This window comes from Cajanus cajan, chromosome 7 (assembly GCF_000230855.2).
Source record: "Cajanus cajan strain Asha chromosome 7, NIPB_CcT2T_4, whole genome shotgun sequence".
Taxonomy (NCBI): Eukaryota; Viridiplantae; Streptophyta; class Magnoliopsida; order Fabales; family Fabaceae; genus Cajanus; species Cajanus cajan.
In genome coordinates, this window is record NC_138523.1 from 34,105,420 (window position 1) to 34,119,772 (window position 14,353).

The 14,353-nt window shown below is 35.4% G+C and overlaps 1 protein-coding gene across 1 annotated transcript; it reads right to left on the reverse strand.

Moving 5' to 3' along the window:
• Positions 1-5,430: 5,430 nt before the first annotated feature.
• ABCB1 (ATP binding cassette subfamily B1) lies at positions 5,431-12,753 on the reverse strand. The gene is made up of 10 exons (XM_020348243.3): positions 11,950-12,753; positions 11,788-11,842; positions 11,534-11,709; positions 11,038-11,238; positions 10,688-10,947; positions 10,292-10,608; positions 9,668-9,891; positions 8,150-8,523; positions 7,142-7,856; positions 5,431-6,935 (listed from the first exon to the last, which is right to left on the reverse strand). Exons 1-10 carry the CDS (start codon positions 12,373-12,375, stop codon positions 5,652-5,654), a joined length of 4,032 nt encoding a protein of 1,343 aa, XP_020203832.1. The 5' UTR covers positions 12,376-12,753; the 3' UTR covers positions 5,431-5,651.
• Positions 12,754-14,353: the final 1,600 nt, after the last annotated feature.

Sequence of the window (14,353 nt, forward strand, 5' to 3'; positions counted from 1 at the left end):
GCGCACATGTCTAGCACCACCCATGCTTAAACCATGTGATCCAAATTCAAGTCAAATGTCTCCTAAATTAAACTTAGATTAAGCCTAATGGTCCTATTATTATATTCCTTCTATAATCCTAATCTAATGGCCTAAATACAAAGGCCAACCAAATACAATCAATAGGAAAAATTACAAGAATTAAAATGAGTCTAATATTGGATACCAAAAGCCCCAAGGCCCATGAAGCCCAAAACTAGGCCCAATAAGCCTAAAGCCCAAAATTCCTCTACTAAAGGTCTATAATACAAAACCAAACAATATGAAATCCTATATTACTCAAGGTGCAATAAAAGGTGGTCAATCATGCAAAGCCCAAGTGAAGAGTACCCTGGGCCCACCAAGCCCATTAGGCTCACTAAGCTCTGAAGCAGTCAAATCTTTAAGTAATCTCCTTTCCATGGCTCTAGTGGTTGGACCCTTGGTCCATGCTCTTCCATCATCCCCTCCCTCTTGAGAAGGATTCGTCCTCGAATCTAAAGACTCATCCTTATCATCACTAGCCCCTACAAAAGGTTTTAAATCACTAACATTAAAAGTAGGGCTAACACCATAATCAGAGGGTAAATCAAGCCTATAAGTGTTATCATTGATCCGATGTAAGACTTGAAAGGGTCCATCTCCTCGGGGACTAAGTTTTGACTTCCTTTTTTTGAGGGAAATGTTCTTTTCTAAGGTGAAGCCAAACCCAGTCACCTTCCTCGAAGATCATATCTCATTTGCCTTTGTTATTGGCCTTAACATATCTCTCATTTTGTTGATGTATGTGAGATTTAACCCTTTCATGTAATTTTTTTAATAAAATCAGCCCTTAAAGCCTCTTCCTTATGAATAAAATGGTTAACATTAGGTATTGGTATCAAGTCCATAGCAGTTAAAGGATTAAACCCATACACAACCTCAAAAGGAGAGATATTGGTAGTCTTATGGACTACCCTATTGTAGGCAAACTCAATATGTGGGAGATACTCATCCCAAGATTTATGGTTACCCTTCAAAACTGCCCTAAGCATAGTGGATAGAGACCTATTGACTACCTCAATTTGACCGTCAGCTTGAGGATGGCGAGTAGTAGAAAATAGGAGTTTAGTTCCTAGTCTTGACCACAAGACACGCCAAAAATGGCTTAGGAACTTAGTGTCTCTATCTGACACTATGGACTTAGGAAGTCCATGAATTTTAACCACATCTCTAAAGAAGAGTTTAGCAATATTTCTTGCATCATCTATTTTGTGGCATGGAATGAAATGGGCCATTTTACTAAAACAGCCACTACTACAAAAATAGAATCCATGCCCTTTTGGGTCCTATGTAACCCTAGCACAAAATCCATGCTAATATCCACCCAAGGGGATGAAGCAACAAGCAAAGGTGTATATGTATCATGAGGCATAATCTTAGATTTAGCTTGTAAATAAGTTGAGCATCTAAGACAATGCCTTTGGACATCTTTGTGCATATGGGGCCAAAAGAATTTTTCTTTAAGCAAATTTAGAATTTTATCAACTCCAAAATGCCCCATAAGTCCACCTTCATGACCTTCTTTTATCAATTGTTTTCTCATGGATCCTTGGGGTATGCATAGTTTTCCCTCTTTATACAAGTACCCCTCAACCATGTAAAAACTATTGAAGGCCTTTTGTTGACAATTGGAATAAATACTAGCAAAATCTAGATCTTTCTCATACATTTCCCTAATATTATTAAATCCAAGGATTTGAGTTCCCAAAGACACAAGCAAAGTATGCCTTCATGATAAGGCATCAGCCACAACATTAGCTTTGCCTTTCTTGAATTTAATAATATATGGAAATTGTTCAAGAAATTCTAGCCATTTTGCATGTCTTTTATTTAACTTACCTTGGCCTCTTAAATACTTTAGTGACTCGTGGTCACTATGTATCACAAACTCCTTGGACACTAGATAGTGTTCCCAAGTTTGTAAGGCCCTAACCAATGCATACAACTCTTTATCATAGGTAGGGTAATTGAGGGAGACACCTTTTAGTTTTTCACTAAAATATGCAATGGTATGTCCTCCTTGTAATAACACAGCCCCTATACCAATTCCAGATGCATCGCATTCTAGCTCAAAAGTCTTTTCAAAATTTGGTAGAGCTAGTATGGGTGTATTTGTAAGTTGGTTTTTCAAAAGTTGAAAAGCATGGTCATGTTTATTATCCCACTCAAAGGGCAGATCCTTTTTTACAAGTTCATTCAAGGGTGAAGCAATGGTAGAGAAGTTAGGCACAAATCTTCTATAAAAACTTGCAAGCCCATGAAAACTCCTAACTTCACTAACATTCCTTAATTTTGGTCACTCTTGAATGACTTTGATTTTCTCGGGGTCAACTCGAACCCCTTCTTTGCTAACAATGAATCCTAGGAAAACCACATGGTCCACACAAAAAGTACATTTTTCAACATTAGCAAACAAGTAGGGGTGGGTAGATGGACCTGGATCCGCGGACAGATCTGTAAGCCTGCGGATTTCGCGGATAACGAACCCATTTTTTTTTAAATCTGTATGACTATGTTTAATTTTTGAGCCCGGCCCGTTAAGTCCGCGGGCTCACGGGCTAGTCCGTGGACTTCACTAATTAATATTTTTAAATATTACAATTTTAATATTAAGTTGTGTATTTAATTTTTTAAATTATTATGACATTAAAATTATGTTTAGTTGGTATGTATTTGTCATTTGAATTATTTTTATGACATTTTGATGATGTTATTATTGAAAGTTTGGTACTATTATTTAAATATTTATAATTATTTTTATTTTAATATTTTAATATTTAGTATTTTAAACCATTTTAACTATTAATAAATTTTAGTATGATAAAATTTAGCTTATAAATAAAAAACATATTTTTTCTTCTAATTTTATGTATTTTTATTTTTTAAAAATTTATTTTTTTGAACCATTATTTAGGCGTGCGGACCGGTCCGTCATCGGCGGATTTTGACGGGCTAGATACGGACTTAAAAAATAAGTCCATTTATTTTACGGACCGGACTTATCCGGCCCGTATAAAACACGAGTTTTACGGATCGGGCCTTAAACGGGCTGGACCGGTCCATATACCCACCCCTACAAACAAGTGGTTTTGCCTAAGAATCATCAAAACTTCTCTAAGATGTCCTAAATGACCATATGGAGACCTACTATAGATTAATATATCATCAAAATAAACAACCACAAACTTTCCTATACACTCTCTCAAGACATGATTCATAAGCCTCATGAATGTACTTGATGCATTAGTTAAGCCAAAAGGCATAACCAACCACTCATGTAATCCAAACTTAGTCTTAAAAGCAGTCTTCTACTCATCACTTTCTTTGATTCTTATTTGGTGATAACCATTCTTAAGATCTATTTTGGAAAATATGTTATCACCATGTAATTCATCAAGTCTAGGGATTGGGTGCATGTACTTTATTGTGATGTTAATAGCCCTACAATTACAACACATTCTCCATTTGCCATCTTTCTTAGGGACTAACAACACAGGGACTCAAACTCTTTTGTACCCAACCCTTATCCAATAATTCTTGAACTTGGTTCTCTATTTCCTTGGTTTCTTGTGGATTTGTCCTATAGGCAGGCATATTTGGTAGGCTTGCCCCATATGCACAAAATCAATTTGATGTTCTATACCCCTAAAAGGTGGAAGGCCCTTTGGACCTTCACTAGGGAATACATCATCAAATTCCTTTAAAATTTGTGTTACACTAAGTGTTAGAGAACTAGGTTCAAGGTTTAAATTATGACACTTGAGCACACTTCTACAAAGAAGAATATAAGAAGGTTTTTCAACAAGAAGTGTTTGTTTGAGATTATCTTCTTGTTGAAGTCCTTCTAAAGGAAGAATGCTTTCTTCCTTCTTCTTCTTTATGGATTTATGCTTCTCTTTTTTTTTCTTTTTTTTAACAATATTTTTTCTTCTTCTCTTTTCAATTTCATTTGTACTTGATCTTCTATCACTTTTGAGGGAGATAAAGGATGAAGTACAAATTTCTTTTCTTTATGAGTGAAAGTTATCTCATTAGTGAGACCATTATGCATGGTTTTCTTGTCAAATTGTCATGGTCTCCCTAACAAGATATGGCAAGCCTCCATAGGAACTATGTCACAAACCACTTGGTCTTCATAGTTGCCTATGGAAAACTTTACTTTCACTTGCTTGTCCACATTGATGTCCACATCTTCATTTAACCAATGAAGTTGATAAGGTTTTGGATGGAGAATTGGTGTTAGGTTTAGCTTCTCAACCAACCTAGTGTTACAACAATTGCAACACAAACCACTATCCACAATTAGAGAACAAGCTTTATCTAAAATTTTGCACCTTGTGTGAAAAATGTTCTCTCTTTGTGAAATATGTGATTCATTAGGTTGACTTCCTAAAAGCCTCCTTATCATCAATAGTTGACCATCGTAAGGATAAGCATTCTCAATTTGATGGTCTTCATCACTAGAATCACTATCACTTGAAGTATTAGAACTAGTCTCATCATGATTACTATAAATGTTTTGTCCTCTTAAAATCATAATTTTCTTGTTGGGACATTGGGAAGCTATATGGCCTCTCCCAAGACATTTAAAGCATTTAATGTCACTAATCTTGCTACTAGAAGTGATAGCACCCATGCCCTTCTGTTTTTCTTTATCTTTTTCTATTGTTAGTTTATTTTAATGTGAAATTTCTTAAAAGTTTTATTATTGTTAATGTCTATAGCCCTAACAAACTCAATAAGTAGTCACATGATACTATATAACACCCACATTTACATTTTTCATGATAGTAATTTTGGACTCATTAGTGCCAATCTACTCGTGTATCCTTGTTGGTTACACTTTTTTTTTTTATTTTTTTTTTATGAAATACTTGATTTTGAACTGATTCTTATACAAAGTTTTTAATTTAATCGCTACATATATAATCATTTTTAATTTAGTTTTTGTTGCCTATTATAGTTATAATACCATTTGTGGGAGTGGTAATATAACGACGTGTAAAGATTAAATTATAAGTGAGTGTCACATGTAAGAACTAAAAATATATTGTCACTATACTAATACAATTTTAATTTCTATATCTTCATACCAATCTCATGGTGTTATGACATTAATTATAACAAAGACAAATTTGAAAAATGACTGTAAATATAGTGTTGAAAAAAAAAAGTCAACGCTAAATGACATAATTTACAATAAAAATTAGAAATTCAATTTCATTGACAGTGTTCTTCAATAATCATTCGAACCCTTCCTAACTACCAGACAATGAGCAGTCAACGATAACAGACAAGGGCCTAATGATAGTGTTCATTAGGGTCACCGATGCTTTAGAACAAAGGGAACAAATATGCAAAAAGGAGGCCTTGTTGTAAACTCATAAAGATGGACATCTATTTATCTGTTTCATCTCATTGCTGTATTCATCATTAATAAGATTCATGAAGACAAGAAGATACATTCTTAAATGGGAGGAGACGAGGGAAGATACACAAACTATACTATGGTCAAAACAAAAAATGCCAACAATTATAATTGGTATATATGGCATGTACTCCTTTTTCCTTTTGAATAGCTACCCTGCTAGCTAGCCTTCTCTTTCATCATCTTTTGGTCTTGTTGAAGAACTTGAACCTGAGGGCACCCCAATGACTTGGTTATTTGTAAACCTTTGTAACTGAATCATGCGTGCATAGATCCCATCAGGGTGATTTTTTAACAACTGTGAATGTGAGCCTTGTTCTGCTACCTTCCCATCCTCAATCACTGCAATGAGATTGGCATTCCTAATAGTTGATAGCCTGTGTGCAACAATGATAGTTGTTTTTCCCGAGCAGGCGCGGTCCAATGCCTCTTGAACAGACCTCTCAGATTCAGCATCAAGTGCACTTGTTGCCTCATCAAGAAGCATAAGTTCTGCCTTCCTCACAAAAGCTCTAGCAATTGCTATTCTTTGCTTTTGTCCTCCTGATAGTTGAACTCCCCTCTCACCAACAAATGTCTTGTATCCATCAGGCAGAGATGATATGAACTTGTGAGCATTGGCAAGAGTTGCAGCCTCTACGATCTCAGCTTCAGTGGCTGAGTCATGACCATAAGCAATGTTCTCATAAATAGTAGTAGCAAATAGGCATGGCTCCTGAGGTACAACAGCAATGTGCCTTCTAAGAGACTTGAGATTGTATTTCCTTATGTCCTTTCCATCAATCATGACCCGACCGGATGTTGGATCGTAGAACCTTTGTATAAGTGCAATGACTGAGCTCTTGCCACAGCCACTAGGCCCTACAAGAGCAAGAGTTTTACCTGCCCTGGCACGAAGACTGAGGTCGCGAAAAACTGACATATCAGGCCTTGTGGGATAAGAGAAATCAACATGCTTAAGTTCCACTTCCCCACGAAGGCGATCAGGGACAGGGGTAGCGTCTGGATCATCCGGTTCAATCTCAGTTCTACGGTCAAGGAGATCAAAGACTGATCTCATGGCACGACCACCCTTGATGAAGTCAGGAGCCAGGGTTAGTGTTTCAGCAGCACCATTAGCTGAGACCATGAGTACCATGAAAACTCTGATTGTTTTGGAGAAATCAGATATACCATGCTTCACAAGCCAAGAAGCATACCAAAGACCAAGTGCATAGGAAGCATAGAGTGCAAACTGAGCTATACCATATCCACTTCCTGAAATTTGTCCCTTCCAAAAGCAGCGCCGCAGTGGAGTTTCAAGGTTGGAGGTGAAAAGGCCAACAATTTTCTTTTCTGAATTAAAAGCAGCAACTGTTCTTACATTAGCTATAGCCTCACCAGCTAGTTGTGTGGCCTTGGCATGAGAAGCTTCCAGGTCACCAGAGAAACCAGTCATGAACATTTTCTGTTCAAAATTTAGTGGAAAGAATAAATGGCTAATGCAAAATTGGATTATTAATAGTCTGTTTGGATATAAGTTGCAAAACATATTTTAGTGCTTTTTTACTGAAAATAAAAAGTATTTTCTAGTAGAGAAATTCTCAGAAACATTTCTAAACTTGTATTCAAACAAATTTTAAGTATGATAGAAAGAAATGTGAGAAAGCAAACCTGCAAAACAGTGGCTGCAACAACAACGGGGAAGACGGCTACTAGTACAAGGGCAAGACGCCATTGCAATACAAACCCTGCAGTGCAGGCAACAAGCATAAGTGCAGTGTTCTGCACAATTACTGAAATCCGATCTCCAATGGCTGATCTGACATTGTTGGCATCAAGGGACAGCCTTGCTGCAATTCTAGCACTCTCATTTTCCTCCTGATCAAACCATGCCATTTCATTTTTAAGCACTGCAGTCAACATCTTCTCCCTCACTCGTTTTGTAAGGTTTTCACCAACAATGTCCCAGAAGGAGTGCTGCAATGTATTGAAGAGAAGTGCAGCTGATGATAGCCCAATCAACAAGTAGCAGTACTTTTCAATTTCTCGGATCATGTGTCTGTGGTTTGGATTGTAATAGACACTCAGGACAGCACTAAGAACATAAGCAAAGAATGCACTAAGGGATCCGCACACAACAGAACCAATAGAACCAATTAAGGCATAAAGCCATTCAGGAGAGTTCATTTTCGCGAGTCGCCAGAAGGAACTGGCTTGATCTTTGAAGGCAAGCTTTTCAAGCCTGAAATTTGGATGTGATGCATCAAGGGACAGGCTAAAATCAGATGTAGAGAAGTCAGATAGTCTTCTTGAGTATGGTGACCGGCCATAAGAAGAATTCCGTGCAATTATGGGTGAGCTTACAGAATTTCTGGCACTTGAAGGCCTGCAAATGAACACATCCTCATTTTAAAACATCTATTACATGTAAGATGGGTAATTAAAAAATAGAGGAGTACCACTCTCTAACACTCACTTGCTAATAATATCTTTATTATTAATTGAAATTTATTGAAAATCACAAATTTTGTGAATCCACATCTCATTTAATAAGTCCCTCTCCTTATTTAGAGGGGTAGGAACCACCCAAATTTGTGATTTTCAACTAATAGTTAGGAGAGTGTTAGAGTTCGCATTTATCTTGAAAGCATGACAATGTTCAATATTGGTGAAATCTACCTTGCACTACTCTTTCTAGCATTATTCATAGAAGTTTCATGGGCCATCTCCTGCATCCGGATAAGCTTGGCATAAACTCCATTTTCTCCTTTAGCAAAGAGCTCATCATGAGTTCCGATTTCAGTGACACTTCCTTGCTGAATCACAGCCACCAGGTCAGCTTTGCGAATAGTGGAGAGGCGATGAGCAATTACAAGAGTTGTTCTACCAATCATGAACCGATCAAGGGCCTCCTGAACAAGCTTTTCTGACTCCGAGTCCAATGCACTTGTTGCCTCATCTAGGAGAAGAATTGCAGGGTTTTTCAGCATTGCCCTTGCAATTGCTATTCTCTGCTTTTGTCCACCTGAAAGTTGTAGCCCTCTCTCCCCTACCTGTAATTTTCAAATAATTTGCATGTTTACCATATACTAGTTCAACAACTGTAATTTTTTAAGTCTAAGTCTTATAGTAAAGTTTCCTGTAAAAAAAATGTCTTATAGAGGAGATGTCATTCCAGTACTAGATTTTCTTTTAAATCAAGCAGCAGTTTCTGTTTGTAATAATGTATAAATTATCATATGGTTCCTTCTGTAAGTAATTCATGAGGAGTTTAGAGTTCAACACAAAGTATTTATCTGTGTTATAGTTATACAATGTGTTTAATGTTGGTCTTCATCTTTATTTTGTATGTTCTAGGCATCTTCACGTTGATAGTTTTTGTCTTTAATTAATAATGGATATCAATTCCTCTATATTCCCGCACATGCATTGTTGACTTAAGCATGTTACCTTGTAGATCTTTTTAAAATACATCGTATGACCAATCACTTTCATGCTTTGACTTTTAAAAACTCGATTAAAAAAGTAACGAGTTTTGCTTGTTGACCAATTAAATCTGTCCTAACTTATAATAGAGGTTGCAATTATAGACGCCTCAAATTTTGCAACCTAACAAGAAACCTGGTCAAGATCCGTATACTTGTGGGTTTCACATTTTACAATGGTAACCTTTACTCCTCTCTTGTACCTTAAACAACTGTCATAAAGTCTTAAGACATTATCCTCTTTCTATATAAATGTTTAGTTACCTACTATAATAATTACTTCGTGATACACAATGTCCTTTTTTTTATCAACACGTCGTGTCTATTTCTGTTTCCATTTTTTCTATTTAACATATATTTTATTTTATACATTAAAGTATGCTAAAGTCAAGATCCGTATACTTGGGCTTCACATTTTACTATGATAGCTCAACTACCATAAATTCTAAAGACATTATCCTCTTTCTATGAAAAGTTAGTTACCTATAATAATTATGAGACACATCTCTTTATTTCTGTTTTCCAATTTTACCATTTAGCCTTTATATGTATTATTTTATTATTATCATTTTAAACATAGTGGCCAGCAATGATTTATGATGGGAACAAGGCATGCTTGATGCGAATGATGTGATTGATTTTACAGGGCTATTTCAACCACCATCACAAATATGCATTTTCACAAGGCAACGTTAGTCTAAAGTTGACTAACCTGGGTTTCATAACCTTCGGGAAGTTTGACGATGAAAGAGTGAGCATTAGCCACTCTTGCAGCTTCTTCAATCTCAACCTGGTCTGCATCAGGCCTACCCAAGAGTATGTTTTCTCGAATTGTGGTAGCAAACAAAGCAGGCTCTTGGCTCACTAGTCCTATTTGCTGTCGCAACCATCTAAGGTTCAATGTCTTAACATCATGCCCATCTAGCAACACTTGTCCTACAAAATAGTGTAGTCACACAAATCATATGATCAGATCACTTAGTAACTACCAAAACTTCAACTTCAAACCCTCAATAAACATGTCGAATATTTAGAGTTTTGATTGGATAAACTTATCCAAAAAATACTTTTAAAAGAAAAATTAAAAGGAAAAATGAAATAAATTTTTCCATAAACTAAAATTAATATATTCATAAACTAACTTGTAGGAACTCTCTTTATTAATTTCTTCAAAATCTTATTTTTAATTGATGCATAAGCTAGTTTTAGTTTATAGAGAAATTTATTTTATTTTTCTTTCCTTTTTTCTCTCCTACAAATACTTGTGGAGAAACAAATTCAAACATGCTCTTAATCTATTAAATTTTCGAAGACATATGAATGGATTCAGTTTTACCTGAAGAAGGATCATAGAATCTCTCAATGAGGGACACAACCGTGCTCTTGCCAGATCCACTGCTCCCTACCAAGGCAATGGTCTTGCCAGCAGGCACACTCAAGGAGAAATTGTTAAGGATCATAACCTCTGGCCTTGAGGGGTATGAAAAGTCTACATTTCTCAGCTCAACTAGTCCTGTAACACTCTCTAGCTCCAAACCTGATTCACTCTTCCTGTCTATACCCGGCTTGTGATCAATCACACGATAAATCTTTGCAGCAGCAACTCTGGCCTTAGTAAATGCAGCCATGCCGGGTGCAGACTGGCCTAAAGCTCTATAACAACAATAACAAAAGTTAGTCCTGAAGCCCTGTGTGAATCAAATTCCCAATCACTTAGTTAAACAGTACTCACAATCCTCCAATCATGACAGAAAACATGGTGGTAATGGCAAGTCCTCCATTGGTGTAGTGGTGCCTAACCAAATAGCCTCCATACCAAAGCAAAAGAGCATAGCAACAAAAAACAACAAAGTAAGTGGCCCCCAATCCCATTCCCTTTGCAAATCCACTCCTGTAGCCAATCTTCTGTGAAATCCTCAACGCAGAGGAATAGGCCTGCAGTGCTCTACTCTCCCCAACAAACGCCAACACCACTCGAATTTGAAAAACTGTCTGCAAATTTTGTCCAACATTAACAACACCCAAATTCCAAAAAAAACAAAAACCAACACAAAGATCACAAAGGGGTCACTTAAGTCTTACCTGTTCCACAATGTTTCCAGCTTGAGAAAGAGCCTCCTGGCTCTTACTAGACAGCTTGGCCATGGTGGTGGTGTGAACAACTCCGATTACAGCTATCATAGGGACAACGGCGAGGGTAACCAGCGCCAATTGCCAAACCGCAGTGAACCCCACAACAAAGCCAGAAACAAATGTAGCCATGTAGTGAATGAAATTACCCAACTGCACACAAAGCAACCAGACTAAGTGTAACCATATTAAACACTAACCAATCTGAACACGAGGGAGATTATAAACATCAAGAGAACTCCATCAACAGGTCATGAACAAAAGACACGAGTGAACTTGACTCCAAGTCTTATAATCCAAAACTTTAAGGCATCAGGTTAATGATTTTTTCTCACTTATATGTTATTTAACATACACAACATAAATATAATCTAATTCAATTAGGAAATGGTAAGAAAAGAAAAGAAAAGAAAAGAAAAAAAAAAAGGAAAAGGGTGATGTGCTTCACCTTCTCGCTAATGGCATCTTGTACCATAACAGCATCAGTGTTAATGGCGAAAACAACATCGGAAGTTCGAACCTCGGTGTCGAAGAATTGAATGTCCTGGTCCAACGCTGCCTCAAGATACCTGATCCTCATCCTCGTTGATTGCCTCTCACCTGTCCACATCCAGCACGAAATTTCTGCAACAAAACCAAACCTTTATACATTCAAAATTTTCAAAGACAATAACAAAGTTTCAAATTTAGAGGGAAATTCACCTGCCCAAGAGGATGCCCATATGGCAGCCCCCACCACCAGGAAGTAACACGCATACTGCACACAAACACAAACACACAAGAGTTCCACTCCTCAAAACCATCAAACTCTGAACTGTGCAATGAGTTAGTTACTTTGTTATTACAATATTGCAATATCTTTACCTTCACCACTTCCTGTGACATCTTGTCCAAGTTATTCGCATTGGAGCCAAACGAATTCACGAGATCAGCGAAGAAACGAAGAAAGAGTGGCAAGGAGCAGCCATGTACAAATGCTCCAACCGTTCCAACTGCCATGAGAATGTAATCCAAGCCATCAGCGAATCTGAAAAGCTCACCAAACCCAACAGAACCAACACTCTCACCCTTCTCCCCACTACATGTCCCATTAATAAAAACACCATCTTTTTTGGCCACTGAAGCCTCCTCCATTCCCCTTTCTTCTTCCGAAGTTGTTGCCTTTGGTGGGTTGGGTTCATCATGTGAGTGAGAAGTGGGTGCCGCAGAAGGTGACACAAGCTCAAGGCCTTGCATTTCAGACCATCTCCACTGCTCAACTGTGTTTATCTCCTCAGAATTCTGTGACATTGCAAAAACTCAAACTAAAATTCCTTAGCTTTATGCTTTTATTGAGTTCATGCTTATGCTGCCAACTTTTTTATGTTGTATCTCAGTTTGCTTAATCTGATTAGTAACACACACTCTCTCTCTATGGTTATTCTTTGTACTCCTTGTTGGTGGTGATGGAGGGAATAGGAATAGGAATGGGGTGTGGCGGTGTGTGTTGTTGAATACTAATAAGTATTAACGTTGTTGGTGTTGGTATTTAGTAGTGTTGTGTGTTACTCTTATCTTGTAAGAGTGGGAACAGGACAGGAGTGGGTTAATGTTGAGTTTGCTTCTTCTGTGAAGAAAAGAAAACTGGGAAAGTGACATGTGGTGAGAACCTAGACGGGGAAATTTTGGAGACATGGAGAGAGAAAGATTTGTGCCCGACAAAAAACACTGTGTGAAATCTTGAAGATGAGTTTTTGACTGGGAACAGATTCAAACCAGGGGAAGAAAAATTAATTTTTTAACTGTTTCGCTTTTAAAATATTTCCACTGTTTAAGGCCTTCCACTCAATTTGCTTGTCCTAATCCACAGCTATTCTCTTTTAGACTGTATTATATTATCCTCAAAAAATATTTTTGAACAGTGTATAAACAACGAGTTTAATCTCCTTATTAATTTGTACTTCGATTCAATAATTATATTATAAAATTGATAATTTTTTACTCAATTAAAAATATATAATATAACATTTATTCTATTCTCTTTTGTCTGTATATTAACTTTGATAAATATAATCTTTACTTAAAAAATCACCTTTTTTTATTCATTAAATAAGCTTAACTTATGTGATATTTTTTCAATAAAAAAGTTATATCATAATTACATTTTAATTGTTTAATAAAAGAAGAATTCACGCATTTAATAGAGATTTCATAATTTGTATAAAATTTATTTACTAATCATTAGTGTTTAATATTTGTTAATATTTAATTGATCTACAAGAATAAATTTTGTTTTATTTAATATTATATTTGCTTATTCATATTTTACATGTCACATCATTTCATTTTTTTTTTAAATATTTCACATAATCATAACTAAAAATTAAAATTGATGTTTTAATAATAGTCTCTTTAATTTAAAAAATAAATCTTAAATAATTTACGGTTCAATTTGTAGTCACAATCCACATCATTCTTGGAAGAAAAATGATAGAACTTCCGAATTATTGTTCCGAAAAACATTTTAAAAGATTAAAATATTAAATTAAATAATTATTTAATAATAAATTTATTAAAAAATATTAATATTTTATGATTCAGACGATGTTTCGGACTTCTGAGGATGTATCACAACTCTTCTTGGAATTCAAAATTTTATAAACATGTTATAAAACATTTAACTGCTGTACATTGAAAAGTATAAAATACTGTTAATCATAAGTTATAGTAGGTAAAATACATTGTAATCGAATGATTGTGTTGAATTTTTTTTAATATTATTAATAGATAAACTATTTTTTCTTAAACAATACTATCGAATTATTTTACAAAAATAATTACGTTCTTTAAAGAACTCTTTTATTTAGAAAAAAAACAAACAAACAAAAAAATTATGTGATGCATGTTATATGGTCAACCAACAAATTTATAATGGATAACAATCATGTGATTAAATAATGGTATAAAATATTTTCATACTATCTATTCTATTAAATTCTAGAACAATTTGATTCAAACATAATCCAAAAGAGCTTTTGTATTTAGAAAATCTGTATTAACTTTTTTTTCTTTTTCTAGACCACATAAAGCAATATGCATTAACATTTTAGAAAGTCTGTCATATGTAAATCAACAAATTTGTATTAACTTTTTAACAAAATAATATATAAAAATATTTTTTAAATTTAAAAAATAACTCGTATGCATAAATGCATTAAAAAAAGTTAAGAAATTAAATTTTAAAGCAGAGTTATTAAAAAATGTTACACTTACTTATAACTCAACTGAT